Source organism: Oncorhynchus mykiss, chromosome 4 (assembly GCF_057628025.1).
Source record: "Oncorhynchus mykiss isolate SJ-2025 chromosome 4, ASM5762802v1, whole genome shotgun sequence".
Taxonomy (NCBI): domain Eukaryota; kingdom Metazoa; phylum Chordata; class Actinopteri; order Salmoniformes; family Salmonidae; genus Oncorhynchus; species Oncorhynchus mykiss.
This window is the reverse complement of record NC_143025.1, coordinates 42,553,601-42,574,357: the sequence shown is the minus strand read 5'-3', so window position 1 is coordinate 42,574,357 and position 20,757 is coordinate 42,553,601. Positions and strand designations below refer to the sequence as shown.

General features: G+C 42.9%; 1 protein-coding gene and 1 long non-coding RNA gene across 7 annotated transcripts in view; one reads left to right on the top strand and one right to left on the bottom strand.

Moving 5' to 3' along the window:
* The window catches only part of mast2 (microtubule associated serine/threonine kinase 2), a 164,947-nt gene that overhangs the window by 49,242 nt on the left and 94,948 nt on the right, over positions 1-20,757 (top strand). For 4 of the 6 annotated variants that reach the window (XM_090232065.1, XM_036969241.2, XM_090232064.1 and 1 more), the window contains exon 1: positions 6,703-7,182. The exons of the other annotated variants lie outside the window; for them this stretch is intronic. In XM_090232065.1, the coding sequence (XP_090088191.1) occupies positions 7,109-7,182 (74 nt within the window). In that variant the 5' untranslated portion in view covers positions 6,703-7,108. Of the gene's footprint in view, positions 1-6,702; positions 7,183-20,757 lie in introns of those variants that run through there. 6 annotated transcript variants of the gene reach the window in all.
* Positions 1-20,757, bottom strand: part of LOC149984020 (uncharacterized) — a 468,468-nt gene that overhangs the window by 373,254 nt on the left and 74,457 nt on the right. The gene's annotated exons all lie outside the window — the stretch shown is intronic.

Genomic DNA, 20,757 nt, shown 5'->3' with positions numbered 1-20,757 from the left:
TCTGTTTACATATATTTTAGAGGCTATTTATACTGTAAATGTGTTTAAAACCCATATAAGCTGTATTTATAATTATATCACAATATTTTAGGTTGACTATAATTCTATAACATAGTTTCTGATGCATAACATGCCTTACTTTTATTTTCCTGCATAAGTAAAATCAGGAAATGCATCCCCTAAGCCTCTACTGCCATTCATTCCAATTAGACTGGTTTTATATTTCTCCCCGACCAAGAATGTTGCCATTTTTTTGCCCATTTCTGTAACTTTAATGCTTGACATTTCCCATCTTGTAATTTAATAGGATCTCAATGATACTAACCTTGTATCCCATAGCAACATTGCATGTAGCGGTCAGGGCCTAACTAGACCACCGACTGCCCTTCTGCAGTACAGCCCGCCCATCCAGGACCCGTTTAAAAGAAGTTTAAATACCTTCTTCGACCCTTGCCCCTGGAAATGATGTATGTTCTAAAAATCACACCGTCGAGGCTCACCCTTGACGAGTGAGGGCATCAAAGATGCTGGGTTTAAAGAGAATGTGAGGCGTGTTTCCCAATGAATCCAATGCAATGTGGACAGCAGAAGCTGTTGGGTACCGAGAGAATCAGGACACATGGATGATCACACATCCATTGCTCCTAATTTATTATAGAGGCTGCTTCACTGCTCGCAGACAGGCTGCTGCGATGTGGTCAAATTGGTTGCGGTTTGCCGGCATGATCTGCTATCTGTCCATCATTCTTATGGACTTATATGTGACTCACCACCTGGATTCTGTCTTATGTAGCAACATTTGAATTTCTGTTTTTACATAGTTAAAAGTAGAGACTCAGAGCTACAAAATGGTATATCATACACTGCATTTGAGGAAACAATGGGAAAGTAATTATGCTTTGAAAGTTGATCATCTTGTAAACTCACTTTTGAGAAAACCGTCTTTCAATGTTTTGGTACTAATATTGGAGAGCCCTATTTTGTCTACACCCATTCAGCATTGTTCACACCCTCTTAAGCCTTAGCCCCACCCATCTCTTTAAGGGTTGAGCCATCCGTTCTGTACAAACTTGCCGGCTACTTCCAGACATCTAAGAGAGAGAGAACAGTTCACTGATCATTACTCGCCCTATCGCTCTATCTGTTGTTTCGTGTTCAGAGCGCACTTATGTGTATAACGACCCAGCCAGCTAACGTTAGCTAGCTAACAGTACACTTGAAATGAAACCACTTTCTGTCAAAATTAGATGAGTAATTTCTGAAAATCTTACCAGTAAACATCATGGTTAGACTCGTCTCCTGTCTGATGCATGGTCTCCATGCATGGTTGCCCTTAGTTTGACGATGTAATCAAGACTGGTGTTTCCTCCACCTCCTAAGCTATCATACTCGAATTCCACTGATTTCAAAACTCGGTCCTCCAGAAAGTGGAGAGCATACACATAACGTTAGCTAGTGAGCCAGCTAGTTAACAGTGCACTTTAAATTGAAACTTAGGTTTATGCAGTTTTACTACGCAATATATATTTTTTAAAAGCCACGTTCGACCTGATTACCTAAACATACTAACCAATTCCAGTAGACAGACGCGTGCTATATGGTAGACCAATCCAAACTCATGTCTCGGCTTTTCCAGCCCACTCATTATCTCAGCCAATCATGGCTAGCGGGAAGGTTGCTCACTTTTTCTGTGGCTAAACCAACTAGGCTCGTAACTTAACAATTTCATTCCTACAGATGGCATACAAGTTTGATAGTAAGGTACATGAAAGTTCACATGGTGGAGAAGGCATTTCTGCCACAAAAAAAAGCATTTTGATTAAAAATATATATTTTACATTCAAACAGCTCTCCTGTGAATTCGTGACTTGCGACATACGCCAAGTTTCCTGAATCGGGTCACATATGTGAATGCAATCTCAGAATTGCAATTGCGTAATCAACATCAGAATTTAAACTTGCGTTCATTTCACTAAGGCTATATACATTGTTATTTTTCTGGGTCAATCCGAACCTCAACAGAAGAGGGTTAATTAAGCCTGCATTTCTTGCCATCTACTTGAGTCATTTGGACAACAAAGGAAGGCCTCTTCAAAACGTATACCTCAGAATGGATAGAGCAAGTTAGCAAACCAAGTTAGCAAACCTTCATAATTTCTGGTCTACCAAGCACATGTTAATATCCAATAATTTGCCTATACTTGTCAAGACGACAACACGTCACTTCGCTCTGGATTACTTAGGGTTTCCTACTTGTACATGTTATCAATGCGTATTCAAAAGTTATCAATCCATAAAATAGATTGTCAGACCTGGCCTACTCAATAGCTATATTCACGTTGACCCTATCAAAAAACTTTCACCAATTGTATGGCTGCTAATTAAAATAGGTCTTAGTTTTCTGAAAATGGTGTTGAACATTTATTTAACTTTCAATCTACGAACATATTTTTCTCTTTGATTTACCTCAATGTTTAAAACGGTAACAAAATGCCACAAGAACAGCAAATTCTAAACATGTCCCTTCTTGAAACCTTATTAAGTCATATAAATAAAGCAGTCATCTAAATCGGTGGTCACCAACCTTTTCTGAGTGAAGATCACTTCCTGAGTCAAAATGCAAGTAAAGATCTACTGCTAATGACTTAAAGTAAGCCTATGCAACATTAATTATGTAGCAATGAGGTTAATGCAGTAGGCCCAATACATTATAACTGCATATTGGCTATGCTTGAATTACCTTTCCAATGTTATTCTTCTCAGACCATTTTGAAATTATAGATATTTTTTAATGTAAATAAATGATTTGTTGTTTTACTTGTGAGCATGGCCTGCAAGGTCTCCCTCCCTCCGCTGAGAAAAGGGAACACAGTCTTGTGTACTGAAGTCACACGGCATTATTTCTGCCTCATGCACCAATTCATGTTTTTACTCTTGTGACTAGAGAAATTAAATATTTCTCGGTATTAAAAAAGACAAAAGCCGCTAATAATAACAACGCGAGCTTATCGGATCACTTTGCTATACTCATTCATTGCAGCTGCAGTGCTGGTTGTGGCGCGAGTGTAAGTAAGGAGAACGCGCAATGTATGGCTTATAAAAGTGTTGAACAAAGTTTTGACAGTGCTAAATAACAACTTAAACGTGAACCTACTCATAAGAAATCCAGATCGCCCGGTTGATGACCACTGATCTAAATCATGGAGCGAGTAACCTGCAGCTCCTCATTATAAAATGAGACCAAATCGTTTGGTTAATCTAACATGGATACACACCTAAAACAAGGATGGTGTTTTTTATGGCCGTAATTACATCCGTGACAATGCGTTCACCTAATCAAATTGTGAACATGAACAACCCATACCCTTTACAGTTATCATATCACTGTTCACGGGAATGCAAGAAAAATCCGCCCTACTCAATACAAAATGCAACATTACAACTGATGCGTTAGGGTGACTAATCAATCACATAATCTGCTCCAGATCATTGGAATGTGAATCAGAGACATACCCGGCACCTCAGGATATAACCAAGGGATGTGGACGGCAAGTCCCCACCTCCCCACCTCCTCCGCTGTTGGTACATCAGGCTCTTCACTTTCTTTTTCAACACTGCGTTTTCTGACTTTCTGACTTTTATCATTCGAAAGCACTAAACCGAGAGCCATTTATATTTTTCATTTCCACCTTCTCTTTTGTAAATACTTCCTCAAACCAGCCTTTCTTAACCATTCCACATATTTTGTCACCTCACAATACTTCAATGACAAACGGGAGCTCACACACTCAATACATATCTGACACCCACACATACAATACACCTCTAGTATTCACACAATTGAACACACCCCTAAAAATGTATTCTACTTTACACCCACCTAGTGGGACAGATAATCCTGGTTTAGAGTTTCACTCTATGGTCCTTCACTCATAAAGCTTCACACTAATGGAGTTGGTCCCCCCTTTGCTTCTATAACAGTCTCCACACTTCTGGGAAGGCTTTCCACTAGATGTTGGAACATTGCTGCGGGGACTTGCTTCCATTCAGCCACAAGAGTATTAGTGAGGTCGGGCACTGATGTTGGGCAATTAGGCCTTGATCGATGTCAGCGTTCCAATTCATCCCAAAGATGTTCGATAGAGTTGAGGTCAGGGCTCTGTGCAGGCCAGTCAAGTTCTTCCCCAAACTGTTGCCACAAAGTTGGAATCACAGAATCGTCTAGAATGTCATTGTATGCTGTGTGTCGTAACCCGAACCATGAAAAACAGGCCCAGACCATTATACCTACTCCACCAAACTTTACAGTGGGCACTATGCATTTGGGCAGGTAGCGTTCTCCTGGCATCCGCCAATCCCAGATTAGTCTGTTGGACTGCCAGATGGTGAAGCATGATTTATCACTCCAGAGAATGCATTTCCACTGCTCCAGAGTCCAATGGCGGCGAGCTTTACACCATGGTGATCTTAGGCTGGAGTTTGTCTGCTCGGCCATGGAATCCCATTTCACGAAGCTCCCGACAAACAATTATTGTGCTGACATTGCTTCCAGAGGTGCTTCAGCACTCGCCGGTCCTGTTCTGTGTGATTGTGTGGCCTACCACTTTGCGCCTGAGCTGTTGTTGCTCATAGACTTGCCACTTCACAATAACAGCACTTACAGTTGCCCAGGGCAAGGCAGAAATTTGACGAACTGACTTGTTTGAAAGGTGCCATCCTATGACGGTGCCAAGTTGAAAGTTACTGAGCTCTTCAGTAAGGCCATTCTACTGCCAATGTTTTCCTATGGAGATTGCATGGCTGTGTGCTCAATTTTATACACCTCTCAGGAACGGGGGTGGCTGAAATAGTCAAATCCACTAATTTGAAGTAGTGTCCACATACTTTTGTATATACAGTACCAGTCAAAAGTACTAATTCAAGGGTTTTTCTTTATTTTTATGATTTTCTACATTGTAGAATAATAGTGAGGACATCAAAACTATGAAATAACACATATGAAAATATGTAGTAAACAAAAAAGTGTTAAACAAATCACTATATATTTTATATTTGAATTTCTTCAAAGTAGCCACCCTTTGCCTTGATGACAGACAGTTTTGCACACTACCAATAGGTGCCCATCTTGCGAGGTATTGCAAAACCTCCCTGGTCTTTGTGGTTGAATTGGTGTTTGAAATGGACTGCTCGACTGGAGGACCTTACAGATAATTGTATGTGTGGGGTACAAAGATGAGGTAGTCATTCAAGTCAAACACTTTTATCATGCAACTTATTTTGTGACTTGTTAAGCACATTTTACTCCTGAACTTATTTAGGCTTGGTATAACAAAGGGGCTTGAATACTTATTCACTCAAGACATTTCAGCTTTTCATTTTTAATTCATTTGTAAAAATTATTCCACTTTGACATTATGGGGAATTGTGTGTATGGCAGTCAAGCTTATAGCAGTGAGGCTATTACTGTGTAACTCCGGTAGGGCATCAACTAAAAAATAGCGCACGTGGTAGTGTGTACCTGTGCTCGACCAGTCGGCGAAAGCCAACATCACCCACAAAAGAGAACAGTTGATTGTCAAGGGCAATGAATTACATTATCTTGGCTTTAATGGATTTTACCTTTGAATTGTCTCGTATGAAATGTTATTACTCTTTCAAATGACTGCTCGACTTGTTGACTGCTCTATCCACACAGCAGACAATGTGGGCCAGGTTAGGAATGCTGTGTTGCACGTGTAGCGCAACATTTTACGAGGCATCATTACGTCCTGTACCTACGTTATATAGGTATGCATGGTAGCTTAGGTTTAAAAAATATATGGTGATGAGAGGAAGCCCAGTGGCCGGCGATGGGAGAAGATGGAGCCAGATGGATTTTGGCCGACATTCTACTAATTTTCTCATTGATGAAACATTTGATCTCAGTGCAGTTTTCCGTTCCCAGAACTAGTTCCCAGAACTAGTTACGTCGACTTTACCCTTTGCCAAAGTTTCTACAAATTGTGTTGTTTAGGAGTGCAAGTGCGAATTGAGTTATTGCACACGCGCACTTCACAGAGTAGGCGTTCCTTAATGTAAATATGCAAATACATGCTAGAACGTTCCAATAGGATCTCAGCTCCTTGCTTGTTTTGCCCACTATGATTAATTTGCTCCCATTGGAAACAACAGGCTGTGGTCTATCTTGGGTTAGTTCTAAACATCTTTGGTGACCCTGCAGCCTGTGTCTGTCACGCTCTGCTAGCTTCTGTTCTTTCTCTGAGGTGCTACTGCTAACGTATTCCTCTGTTAGTTTGCCTGGTGGAAACAGGAGCCATAAGCATTAGGCACACAGCACTACCCCAGCACTGTCACGCAACTGACACTAGCACGCTCACCTGCCCCCCAACACAAACTTCCCTGCTATCTTTTTTTCCCCCTTCTATCTTGTCTTGTTTTCTGATCTGTTGCTGGCTGGTACCTTTCATTACACACACTACTAAAGCGCAGGCAGCTGCGTAATACATAGAGAGAAGTATTTGTTTCTACTGAGAAGGTAAATCTTAAATCCACTATGTTCTGTTCTGTCTGATAATGAGTTTGTTTCTCCCTGGGCTCCCTGATACTTTGCATGCACGCACACAACACACACACCCCAGATGGGCGGTAGATGGTGCAGAGAAAGCACTGGCAGTAGAGTTAATAGGTGTTTACGCAGGCTGCACCTTTAAATGTGATCCACGGAGAGAGGCTGGCCACTGAGCTAAAGGGAGTGAGGGAGGATGAGAGAGAGAGGCTGGCCACTGAGCGGGAGGGAGGGAGGTAGGGAGAAGCAAGACAGAGGGGGGGGGGAGAGAGACTGTCAGGCAGATAAATTGAGAAAGAGATTGAGAGGGAGAGAGCACACTGAGGTTGCTCAGATCAGCGCTAGCTAGCGGTGCAGGTTGAGACCAGCAGCAGTTTTAGCTTTAGTTAGGAAGCAGAAGCCGCATCCTATCCATCTGTCCAAGCTGCCTGTCTGCCTGCCTGCTGCCAGTAGCTGGCGTACGTATGTCTGTGTGTTCAGAGGCTGGCGGGCAGTGTCGTCTCTGTGTGTGTGTGACAGCTATGTGTGTGGAGCTGCAGGACCATGTCTGACTCTTTTTGGACTGTGCTCTCCAATTTTTCCCTGCCGGAGAGAAGCATGCTGCGCCGATCCAAGAGGTATCTCTCCATTCCCTCTTCTCTGATCCCTTGCTTTCTCAGTTTTAATTTGTCTGTCTCTGTAATGTGTCTCCTTACCCCTTTTCCCTCTTCCTCTTTTTTAAATGCGTCTCCTCTCCCTCTTTCTCTCTGGTGTGTTTTCAGCTGGACTTGGTTTTAAGATGAAGGTCAGGAAATGACTTTTGCCAGTCTGGTTTAGGGATAATAGGTTGCATGCAGTTGCTTGCGCTTTGTGAGGATTTGAGTTTCCTTGTTTTGAACATTTGTGAGGTATGATCTGACCATATTGCACACATTTAGCCCAGTTCTTTTGCTCTCTCCCTCCCTCTCTCTGTCTCTCTCGCTCTCTGTTTCTCTCTCTCGGTTTCTCTTTTTCTCTCTCGGTTTCTCACTCTCTTTCTTTAAATATGTAGATGTGGCTTTTAGACAGGGAATACAGCGCTGTACTTATAGTACCAGAAAATGTCTAACTCCCTGTTAATAACAGTGAGCTTTGTAACCAACACTCACACACAGACACACTTAACATCTTTCTACAGTCAACAGTGTACACTCTTAGGAACAAAAGGTGCTATCCAGAACCTAAAGGGATTCTTTGGCTGTCCCCAAAGGACAACACTTTGAAGAACCATTTTTAGTTCCAGGTTGAACCCTTTTGGTTCCAGGTAGAACCCTTTTGGTTTCCATATAGGACCCATTCCACAGGGGGTTCTACCCGGAACCAAAAAGGGTTATCCTATGGGGACAGCCGAATAATCCTTTTGGAACTCTTTTCTAAGAGTTTTCTAAACGCTTAGACACATTCTAGGCAGACAGACAAACAGACAGATAGACAGACAGGGAGTTAGGCAGGGACGAGGTGACTCTTGCATAGTAACAGTGTGCTGTGCTGTGCTGCCTAGGGGGTGAGTGAGTGGGCAGGCAAGGTTGGGCTCGCTCTCACTGATTCACTGTAGTCTTATGGACTTGACATGGAACTGCTAGAGCAACTAGACTATGGATGTAGCCATTCTAGCAAACTGAAACCTCCTTAGTTTGACTGTGCTGGTGATGTGAGCACTGCCTCTCACGCTCTCTGGAAATGTACTCCATCTCTGCTCTCAGTTTGATCTGCTGTCGTATAATTCCTCAGGTCTCTCCTGCTCTATGTGGCTCACACCTGTGAAGTGTGTATGTACAGTACCAGTCAAAGGTTTGGACACATCTACTCATACAAGGGCTTTTCTTTATTTTTTTACTATTTTCTACATTGTAGAATAACCAGCATGGCTACCATAGCATTCATAGCAAAACTATGATATAACTATTTTCTACATTGTAGAATAATAGTGAAGAAATCAAAACTATGATATAACACATATGGAATCATGTAGTAAGCAAAAAAAGTGTTTAACCAATCAAAATAGATGTTTTAGTTAAGATTCTTCAAAATAGCCACCCTTTGCCTTGATGACAGCTTTGCACACACTTGGTGTATTCTCTTAACCAGCATCACCTGGAATGCTTTTCTAACAGTCTTGAAGGAGTTCCCACATATGCCACATTGGCGGGGTTTTTTCTCACTCTTTGTGGAGGACAGGTCATCTGATGCAGCACTCCATCACTCTCCTTCTTGGTCAAATAGCCCTTACACAGCCTGGAGGTGTTGGGTCTTTGTCCTGTTGAAAAACAAATGATAGTCTCACTAAGCGTAAACTAGATGGGATGGCTTATCGCTGCAGAATGCTATGGTAGCCATGCTGGTTAATTAAGTGTGCCTTGAATTCTAAATAAATCACAGACAGTGTCACTAGCAAAGCACCATCACACCTCCTCCTCCATACTTCACGATGGGAACCACAGATCATCCGTTCACCTACTCTGCATCTTACAAAGATACTGTGGTTGGAACCAAAAATCTGAAATTTGTACTCATCAGACCAAAGGACAGATTTCCACCGGTCTAATGTCCATTGCGGAAGACACATTTCAGTTGAAGGCATTCAATTGTACAACTGACTAGGTATCCCCCTTTCCCTTCCTGCTCGTGTTTCTTGGCCCTAGCTAGTCTCTTCGTATTATTGGTGTCCTTTAGTAGTGGTTTCTTTGCAGCAATTTGACCATGAAGGCCTGATTCACACAGTCTCCTCTGAACAGTGGATGTTGAGATGTGTCTGTTACTTGAACTCTGTGAAGCATTTATTTGGGCTGCAATTTCTGAGGCTGGTAACTCTAATGAATGTATCCTCTGCAGCAGAGGTAACTCTGGCTCTTGATTTCCTGTGACGGTCCTCATGAGAGCCAGTTTCATCATAGCGCTTGATGTTTTTTGCGACTGCACTTGAAGAAACTTTCAAAGTTCTTGACATTTCTGGATTGACTGACCTTCATGTCTTAAAGTAATGATGGACTGTCATTTCTCTTTGCTTATTTGTGCTGTTCTTGCCATAATATGGACTTGGTCTTTTACCAAATAGGGCTATCTTCTGTATACCACCCCTACCTTGTCACAACACAACTGATTGGTTCAAATGCATCAAGAAGGAAAGAAATTCCACAAATGAACACCTGTTAATTGGCACACCTGTTAATTGAAATGCATTCCATCTGACTAACTCATGAAGCTGGTTGAGAGAATGCCAAGAGTGTGCAAAGCTGTCATCAAGGCAAACTTCTTACTTTGAAGAATCTCAAATCTCAAATATATTTTGATTTGTTTAACACTTTTTTGGTTACTACATGATTCCATATGTGTTATTTCATAGTTTTGATGTCTTCACTATTATTCTACAATGTAGAAAATAGTAAAATTAAAGAAAAATACATGAATGAGTAAGTGTGTCCAAACTTTTGACAGGTACTGTATGTGCGTTGTCTACAGCCACTGGGCTCTGCTGGACTCCGATACGTCCACTCAGAAACACAGGTGGATGTGCACACACACATACACAATGTACTTTCGTTCACTTCTCTAGATAGACTGATTTTAGATATTTGTGTGTGTGTGCGCGTGTGTGTGTGTGGTACCACAGCAGGGTGAGTTTAATGAGTCACCTACGCAGCTGTTTGCTCACTGTTAATTTATCTATCCTGTCAACTCTGCTCCTGCCGCTGTCACTGCGTAGTGTGTTTGTGTGTGTGACTCTGTGACAGGGTGACAGCGCCCTGTATGTGAATGGTAATTGCATAGTAGATAACCCCTGTCTCATTCACAGACTATCTATCTCTGCTAATCCCAACTTCTGTTTACATAGCAGCAACCCTGCTGCTCACCTTAACCTAGCCCCTGCATGTGTGTGAGCGTGTCTGGGAGCATGTGTGTGAGCGCGTGCACATGTGTGCATGTAGGACTTAGAAGGGCTCAAAACTGTGACCAAAACACTTGCATTTGTAACTCTTTGACTTGGCAGTGCGACATCATTTTCTAATTGGTCACGATAATTGGTGCCAGTGAATTATTTTGTTGTTGTTGCTGGTCACGTTAGTTTTTGGTTCACGATTTTATGTATCAATATTTATTCAAAAAGCAATGGGTATGCAACAATGGGTTTGCAGACCAGGTATTCAAAAGGTTTGATCCAAAGTCTTGTTCGAATCTTTGCAATGGTCTATTCAGTCATCATGCACTGTTTGAATGAAAAGGTGTAAAAGCTTTTCCAAATAACCTTCCCAATTAAAGGTTGACAGCAAAGTAGGCCTACCTGGCATAATTATATCTGATGATTTATGTCAATAGTGGGGCATTTGTCTTGCAAACTCTGACATCACATGTACTTGTAGCCTGCACTATACATTGTACAGTACAAAAACTATCTTGCTAAAAGCACAATTGAATTAAAGGGCTCTACACCCTCCCAATAATGTTTGCCTGATTGGTCCCAGACCTCAAGTGGTATCCTGATTAGAATTCGTGTGGACTTAGAACATCCAATTTATTAAAAAATAAATAAAAATGGGGGGGAAAAACTGAAAAAAATAGGAAGACTCAGAAACCTTGAAATGTAAAACATGATTAACTGAATTTACCAAAGGATGAAAAAAATATGACATTTTATAGGGCCCTACAAAAAAAATATTATTTGTGTAGGTCATTATAGGCTACTTTCTCAGCCCGTAAAAAAGATAACATTTAAATGAGGTATGCATTATCCTCTTTCCCGGGCAGTATTGTTTTCATTCTGGCCAGTAACTTTTATTTGGCACTGGCCCGGTGTACCACTGGCAAATTTACCTGAATGTCAAGCCCTTTAAGGGCATGCCAGTTTAAAAGATGATTAATCATTATTGGCCTGGTTATGTGTGGAATGTTATGGGACACAGGTCAGGTCATTATGGGTCATTATGCTACCAAATCTGACTGAAAAACTGAAAAAGTTGGTGGCTGCTTAGTTGAGTTCTCTTGCATGGGCATAAATGATATGGTAGATTATTTCTGTGATGTGTGATATGCTACCATCAATACCATTGTTTAGTGTGATGACAGATAGCTGTGTGACAGGGACACCCGGCCTGGCTGTGTGTGTCTCAGTGCTGTTAGCTGAGTCAATTGGGAGGGGGGCAGTAACACGGTATACTGTTTTGTGTTCGTGCACCGGCTCTGAGGAGTAGCTTGAGAGATGCTTGAGAGATGGGAATGTGTGCAAGAATGTTCTGTAACATGTCCAGACCTAGTCAGTGCTTCCTGAATGTCCCCGTGGAGCTCTCAGCCTCTCTGTTTGAAACCTCTCTCTTCTTATCTCTCCTCCTTTCTTCATCCCTCCTTCTCTCTCTGTGGGAGCAGATATGGGGCTATCTCTGTGGGAGCAGATATGAATTATTCCTCTGACTCAATGAAGTGAGCGAGGGAGCCTCGCTGTGTCCAGGCCACCTGTCTCTGTCTGTGCATACGTCACTCATATTGTGTCTCTACATTGTATTTATATCCCAGGGTGCGTGCGTTGCGTGTTTAGCCAGCCTGTCATTGTATTCTGGAAGCCTTGCCATGGAATGTGCTGCAGTGTTACGTTAGGGATTGATTATTGTATCCTCCATCCTCTGTTTTTCTCCCTCTCTTCACCCTTTTCCCCTTGACCTTTTTGTCTAATGATCTTGTAGTCGTAGCTTCCTGGCTGTGAGGTATTTGTACAGTCATAGCACAATCAATACCTGATTGAGGCAGTAGAGACCTTTTTATTAGGTACACCACCCCTTTCACGTAAGTGTTTGGCTCCTACAGACAGTGAGTCACGTGGCCGTGGCTTGCTACATAAAGCAAGCAGACAGGCATCGAGGCATACAGTTACTGTTCGATTGAACATTAGACTGGGCAAAACTAGTGACCTAAGCGACTTTGAGCATGGTTTGACCAATGATGCCAGGTGCGCTGGTTCAAATATCTCAGAAACAGCCAGCCTGGGCTTTTCGCGCATGACAGTGTCTAGGATTTACCAAGAAAGTTGCAATGAACAAAAAACATCCAGTCAGCAGCAGTCCTGTGGATCAAAGCATTGGAAAAGCATTCCTCATGAAGCTGGTTGAGAGAATGTCAAGAGTGGGCAAAGCTGTCATCAAGGCAAAGGGTGGCCACTTTCAAGAATCTCGAATATAAAATGTATTTTGATTTGCTTTTTTGGTTACTACATGATTATTACATAGTTTTAATGTTTAATGTTTTTACTATTATACTACAATGTAGAAAATTGTTAAAAAAAATGTAAAAAATAAAGAAAAACCCTTGAATGAATATGTGTGTCCAAACTTTTGACTGGTACTGTATGTATATATATATTTTTTGTTGTTGATTTGTTTAACACTTTTATGGTTACTACATGATTCCATATGTGTAATTTCATAGTTGTAATGCCTTTACTATTATTCTACAATGTAGAAAATTGTAAAGATAAAGAAAAATCCTTGAATGAATATGTGTGTCCAAACTTTTGACTGGTACTGTGTATACCAGCCAAATATATATATATATATTTGACTGGTATACACAGTATGATTTGGCTGTCGATACTGTTGTCCTGTGGCTAGAGAGAGAAATGTTGCTGGCTAGTCTGCCTCTAAATCCGTCCATCTATCTTCCCTACCATTGTATACGCGGTACGCCAGACCCCCTGCCTGCCTAACTCTTGGCCCCCACCCCCCTAGAAAATTTGTCTGGTTGTTAATTTGAGGCCCTTTTGCACTACTGTAAGTAGTGGAAAGGCTACATCATACATGTAGGCTACCAGAACCAGTGAGGGTGATTCCGGTCTCTCTCTCTCTCAGGTCTGTCTGTCTCCGGTTGACTTCCTTCTAGCAGTGATGTTGATTCAGGTCGCTTTGTTGACCCCCTGTTAGTGTCTCTGTATAATTGCATTCTAGTGTTAGCCTAATTGGCTTGTCACATCAGCTGAGTGTAATTATGTTGTTTAACTCCTGATGTGTGGCGTCTACCCGCCTGCCTGCCTGCCTGCCTGCCTGTCGAACCCCCGGCCGGCCTCCTCATTGAACTGTTTGGTGAGACGATTAGAGCCAGTAATTACTTGTATAAAGACATTTATTAATTGACATTTAACATTCAAATCTCATTTTACATTTCCAATTCCTCTCTCGTCTCTCTGTTTTGTGTGTAGGTGTGTATGCGTGTGTGCCAGGCTTTCCTTAGGAAAATGTGGCGCCAGACATTTTAATTTAACGGACATTTGAGAAATTTACTGCACCCATATGCATTGACAGAAATCCCATTTAGATTATGGTTATTCATCTTAACAGAACATGCAACTCGAGGATGCACAGCGGTCGTCCTTCTTTCCCAAATCTGATGCGCACTTTGAAGATGTTAGAATAACTGCTACATTTACTTTTCCTTAGCCAACAAGACCAATAACAAACAGGAAAGTCACTAGCCTATGTCAATCTAATATCCCCCATAAAAGTTGACATAATCTATTGGTCCACGCAAGAAAGAAATAGCCTATTCCGAACAGACTCTGTCTGGGACAGTTGAGGGGCGTTAGATCCCAAATTCATACAACCAGTAGACCTGGTCAACATAAAACAATATTTAAAAAGCATACAACAGCGCTAAACTTTAATTTTCTTCACATTATAAGTGTGCACAAGGCAGTAGGCTACATGTGAATGTTCATCCATAATGTAATTAACGGGAAAACACTTTGTAAAAAGCACACAAATCATGCGAGCGGTTTCATGTGACAGAGATGAAAATACCTGAAAGAAGGGAGATCTAAAGATGCAACAACTAGCATGGTTTGCTTATATGACTAGGATTGTGCCTTTGGCTACTGGGTCATGAAAGCAAGTAGATTTGAAAACCAATAGAACATAGACTACTCGTTTCAATGGCTCCAGTGGGCACGCGATCACCAACACTGGACTAGTCAGAGTCAGGATTTGGCGTAAGCAGCATGAGTCCATGGCCCCATTCTGCCTTGTGTCAACGGTACAGGCTGGTGGCGGTGGTATAACGGTGTGCAGAATGTTTTCCTGACACACGTTAGGTCCCTTGATATCAACTGTGATTTGTTTCAGGAAACTAGGTGTATGTTGTGTGTCACTACTTCACAGGAGAGGCATTTGAACATAAAAATGTTTTGGGCAGAATGCCTTCTGGAACATGTGAACTTTCATGTGCCTTAATAATAAACTTGTATGCCATCTGTAAATACTAATGAAAAAAAAAGATGTTGGTTTAGCCACAGAAAAAGACAGGAACCTTCCACTTGCCATGATTGGCTGAGATAATGGATGGGATGGACATGCCGAGAGATGAGTTCAGATCGCCATGTAGCACGTTTCTGTCTAGCATGAGCTCTCAAAAAGATAACACAGAAGGCTGATGTATAAAACACCTGTCTCCTGATTATATCTTCAATATTACAGCCTATATTACAGAACTGCTCCTCCTGCTTCTCTCTCTTGATGCTTATTTTGTGGGTGGATGCATCAAAGTGTACCTCCTATTGTTAAAGGTGGCAAAGCGGTCAATGACACTATTGTGGCTTAGTGACCCAAGCACTTCACCCTCAATGGACATGGCTGCAAGACGTGCAAGCCTTTTCTGACCCATTGTCTTCTGCAACCAGGAGTGCAGCTGGTGCAGTGCACTAAAGGACCTTTCACAGGAGCAGCTGCTCACAGGGATTGTGAGGGCAACCTGAAGGATTTCCTTCACAGAAGGAAACGTATCATCATCCAGGAGGTTATGCACAGCAAGTATATCTTTGGGAGGATGTCCAGTCTCTCTTTTCCACGCAAGAAAGTTTCTGGCCACCAACATATCTTCTGTTTTAACATCAATACCGTAGTGCTTGGCAAACTCAGTTAAGCATGATGTATCTAGGATTTTTTTTTGAGTTGGGCCTGCATGCCTGTACGAATGCCTTTGAGCAGACCTGCATCTACAGTCGAGAATCACTGGTCAAGCTCACAAACCATCCTGTCCAAGCAGGGGGAACAACAGTTTTCATTGTTTGGGAACATGACAATTCTGTGCCTAAACCAAGGAGGTCTCCACCACAAAATCTCCCATTTTCGTTTGATTGCGCTTTCTTGCTGCATCAGCCTCTGGAATATTGTGAATTTCAGTGCTTTTGTTCTGTCATACAGTTCTGTGGCAAATGCATCGGTGCGTTTGCCTATCAGTGCGTCACATACAGCTTGTTTACAGATTGTTTCCTTTGGACCCACTCATGACACCTGCACCATCATAGGTCTGTGCAACACACTTTAGGCCTGCTACCCCTCTCATTTGGAGCTGCTGTTGCAACTCATTTGCTATTGATTGGGCATCAAATGACCTGATTTCTGCTAGTGCTAGTAAATGCTCCTTAACTGTCCCCTCTGTCACATACCTAACACATAGAGCCAACTGTTCAGACTGCCCATCCCTGGCCTCATCCGCCATAATGGCATTACATTCCAGACTTTGACATCTCAGAGACTAGGGTGTCCGTAATCTCTTGAGCACAGCAGTCGATCATGTCATTTTGAGATTCTGGAGAGAGATACGTTGCATTTGATTTAGTATTGTACCTTTGCAGGAAAGGGTCAAACTCCTTCAAAAGCTCCATACATTCAAGAAAGTTCCCTTTATTTGTGCTTCCACTAGATTCATCATTGGCAGGGAAAGAGAGCCCCTGTCCTCCTAGCAATATCACTAGCATGGGCAAATGTTAAAATCTGAGCAATATTCCCATGATTGCTAGTTGCCTGGTAGCTTTGCCATGCCACAACACTGGCTGTGTGTTTGTGCCATCTCATGTTTACCGAAGATGAACAAAGCTTTTTTTCATCCAATTTTTGCAGCCATTACTGACAAAATAATCAAATGTAATGTTTTTTGCTCTACCCAATTGTATTTCTCACACCAGCAGTGCTGAAATGCCCTTTTCTGTGAACCAAAACGTTAGCGTGGCTATTCAGCGTAGCTATTCAGCTTCACATGTCTGGGCCCAGTGTCTTTGTCACCTAAATCGCTCTCATTTCTGGAAGGAGTTGCTGCAGTGGCTTGATTACTTTCGTTCTCTGGATCTGTTTGTTGTCCCTCCCTCTCTGGATCTGTTTGTTGTCCCTCCCTCTCTGGATCTGTTTGTTGTCCCTCTCTTTCTGGATCTGTTTGTTGTCCCTCCCTATCTGGATCTGTTTGTTGTCCCTCTCTCTCTGGATCTGTTTGTTGTCCCTCCCTCTCTGGATCTGTTTATTGTCCCTCTCTTTCTGCAACTGTTTGTTGTCCCTCTCTTTCTGGATCTGTTTGTTGTCCCTCTCTTTCTGGATCTGTTTGTTGTCCCTCCCTGTCTGGATCTGTTTGTTGTCCCTCCCTGTCTGGATCTGTTTGTTGTCCCTCCCTCTCTGGATTTGTTTGTTGTCCCTCCCTCTCTGGATCTGTTTGTTGTCCCTCTCTTTCTGGATCTGTTTGTTGTCCCTCTCTTTCTGGATCCGTTTGTTGTCCCTCTCTTTCTGGATCTGTTTGTTGTCCCTCTCTTTCTGGATCAGTTTGTTGTCCCTCTCTCTCTGGATCTGTTTGTTGTCCCTCTCTTTCTGGATCTGTTTGTTGTCCCTCTCTCTGGATCTGTTTGTTGTCCCTCTCTTTCTGGATCCGTTTGTTGTCCCTCTCTTTCTGGATCTGTTTGTTGTCCCTCTCTTTCTGGATCAGTTTGTTGTCCCTCTCTCTCTGGATCTGTTTGTTGTCCCTCTCTTTCTGGATCTGTTTGTTGTCCCTCTCTTTCTGGATCTGTTTGTTGTCCCTCTCTTTCTGGATCTGTTTGTTGTCCCTCTCTTTCTTGATCTGTTTGTTGTCCCTCTCTTTCTGGATCTGTTTGTTGTCCCTCTCTTTCTGGATCTGTTTGTTGTCCCTCCCTCTCTGGATCAGTTTGTTGTCCCTCTCTGTCTGGATCTGTTTGTTGTCCCTCTCTTTCTGGATCTGTTTGTTGTCCCTCTCTTTCTGGATCAGTTTGTTGTCCCTCTCTCTCTGGATCTGTTTGTTGTCCCTCTCTTTCTGGATCTGTTTGTTGTCCCTCTCTCTGGATCTGTTTGTTGTCCCTCTCTCGCTGGATCTGTTTGTTGTCCCTCCCTCTCTGGATCTGTTTGTTGTCCCTCTCTTTCTGGATCTGTTTGTTGTCCCTCCCTCTCTGGATCTGTTTGTTGTCCCTCTCTCTCTCTGGATCTGTTTGTTGTCCCTCTCTCTCTGGATCTGTTTGTTGTCCCTCTCTTTCTGGATCTGTTTGTTGTCCCTCTCTTTCTGGATCTGTTTGTTGTCCCTCTCTTTCTGGATCTGTTTCTTGTCCCTCTCTCTCTGGATCTGTTTGTTGTCCCTCTCTTTCTGGATCTGTTTGTTGTCCCTCTCTCTGGATCTGTTTGTTGTCCCTCTCTCCCTGGATCTGTTTGTTGTCCCTCTCTTTCTGGATCTGTTTGTTGTCCCTCTCTTTCTGGATCTGTTTGTTGTCCCTCTCTTTCTGGATCTGTTTGTTGTCCCTCTCTTTCTGGATCTGTTTGTTGTCCCTCTCTTTCTGGATCTGTTTGTTGTCCCTCCCTCTCTGGATCAGTTTGTTGTCCCTCTCTGTGTGGATCTGTTTGTTGTCCCTCTCTTGCTGGATCTGTTTGTTGTCCCTCTCTTTCTGGATCAGTTTGCTGTCCCTCTCTCTCTGGATCTGTTTGTTGTCCCTCTCTTTCTGGATCTGTTTGTTGTCCCTCTCTCTGGATCTGTTTGTTGTCCCTCTCTCGCTGGATCTGTTTGTTGTCCCTCTCTTTCTGGATCTGTTTGTTGTCCCTCTCTTTCTGGATCTGTTTGTTGTCCCTCTCTTTCTGGATCTGTTTGTTGTCCCTCTCTTTCTGGATCTGTTTGTTGTCCCTCTCTTTCTGGATCTGTTTGTTGTCCCTCCCTCCCTGTATCTGTTTGTTGTCCCTCCCTCTCTTGATCTGTTTGTTGTCCCTCTCTTTCTGGATCTGTTTGTTGTCCCTCCCTATCTGGATCTGTTTGTTGTCCCTCTCTTTCTGGATCTGTTTGTTGTCCCTCCCTCTCTGGATCAGTTTGTTGTCCCTCTCTGTCTGGATCTGTTTGTTGTCCCTCTCTTTCTGGATCTGTTTGTTGTCCCTCTCTTTCTGGATCAGTTTGTTGTCCCTCTCTTTCTGGATCTGTTTGTTGTCCCTCTCTTTCTGGATCCGTTTGTTGTCCCTCTCTTTCTGGATCTGTTTGTTGTCCCTCCCTCTCTGGATCAGTTTGTTGTCCCTCTCTGTCTGGATCTGTTTGTTGTCCCTCTCTTTCTGGATCTGTTTGTTGTCCCTCTCTCTGGATCTGTTTGTTGTCCCTCTCTCGCTGGATCTGTTTGTTGTCCCTCTCTTTCTGGATCTGTTTGTTGTCCCTCTCTTTCTGGATCTGTTTGTTGTCCCTCTCTTTCTGGATCTGTTTGTTGTCCCTCTCTTTCTGGATCTGTTTGTTGTCCCTCTCTTTCTGGATCTGTTTGTTGTCCCTCCCTCTCTGGATCAGTTTGTTGTCCCTCTCTGTCTGGATCTGTTTGTTGTCCCTCTCTTTCTGGATATGTTTGTTGTCCCTCTCTTTCTGGATCTGTTTGTTGTCCCTCTCTTTCTGGATCTGTTTGTTGTCCCTCTCTCTCTGGATCTGTTTGTTGTCCCTCTCTTTCTGGATCTGTTTGTTGTCCCTCTCTTTCTGGATCTGTTTGTTGTCCCTCTCTTTCTGGATCTGTTTGTTGTCCCTCTCTTTCTGGATCTGTTTGTTGTCCCTCTCTTTCTGGATCTGTTTGTTGTCCCTCTCTTTCTGGATCTGTTTGTTGTCCCTCTCTTTCTGGATCTGTTTGTTGTCCCTCCCTCCCTGTATCTGTTTGTTGTCCCTCCCTTTCTGGATCTGTTTGTTGTCCCTCCCTATCTGGATCTGTTTGTTGTCCCTCTCTTTCTGGATCTGTTTGTTGTCCCTCCCTCTCTGGATCATTTTGTTGTCCCTCTCTGTCTGGATCTGTTTGTTGTCCCTCTCTTTCTGGATCTGTTTGTTGTCCCTCTCTTTCTGGATCTGTTTGTTGTCCCTCTCTCTCTGGATCTGCTTGTTGTCCCTCTCTCTCTGGATCTGTTTGTTGTCCCTCTCTCTGGATCTGTTTGTTGTCCCTCTCTCTGGATCTGTTTGTTGTCCCTCTCTCGCTGGATCTGTTTGTTGTCCCTCTCTTTCTGGATCTGTTTGTTGTCCCTCTCTTTCTGAATCTGTTTGTTGTCCCTCTCTTTCTGGATCAGTTTGTTGTCCCTCTCTGTCTGGATCTGTTTGTTGTCCCTCTCTTTCTGGATCTGTTTGTTGTCCCTCTCTCTGGATCTGTTTGTTGTCCCTCTCTCGCTGGATCTGTTTGTTTTCCCTCTCTTTCTGGATCTGTTTGTTGTCCCTCTCTTTCTGGATCTGTTTCTTGTCCCTCTCTTTCTGGATCTGTTTGTTGTCCCTCTCTTTCTGGATCTGTTTGTTGTCCCTCTCTTTCTGGATCTGTTTGTTGTCCCTCCCTCTCTGGATCAGTTTGTTGTCCCTCTCTGTCTGGATCTGTTTGTTGTCCCTCTCTTTCTGGATCTGTTTGTTGTCCCTCTCTCTGGATCTGTTTGTTGTCCCTCTCTTTCTGGATCTGTTTGTTGTCCCTCTCTTTCTGGATCTGTTTGTTGTCCCTCTCTTTCTGGATCTGTTTGTTGTCCCTCTCTTTCTGGATCTGTTTGTTGTCCCTCTCTTTCTGGATCTGTTTGTTGTCCCTCCCTCCCTGTATCTGTTTGTTGTCCCTCCCTCTCTTGATCTGTTTGTTGTCCCTCTCTTTCTGGATCTGTTTGTTGTCCCTCCCTATCTGGATCTGTTTGTTGTCCCTCTCTTTCTGGATCTGTTTGTTGTCCCTCCCTCTCTGGATCAGTTTGTTGTCCCTCTCTGTCTGGATCTGTTTGTTGTCCCTCTCTTTCTGGATCTGTTTGTTGTCCCTCTCTTTCTGGATCTGTTTGTTGTCCCTCTCTCTCTGGATCTGCTTGTTGTCCCTCTCTCTCTGGATCTGTTTGTTGTCCCTCTCTCTGGATCTGTTTGTTGTCCCTCTCTCTGGATCTGTTTGTTGTCCCTCTCTCGCTGGATCTGTTTGTTGTCCCTCTCTT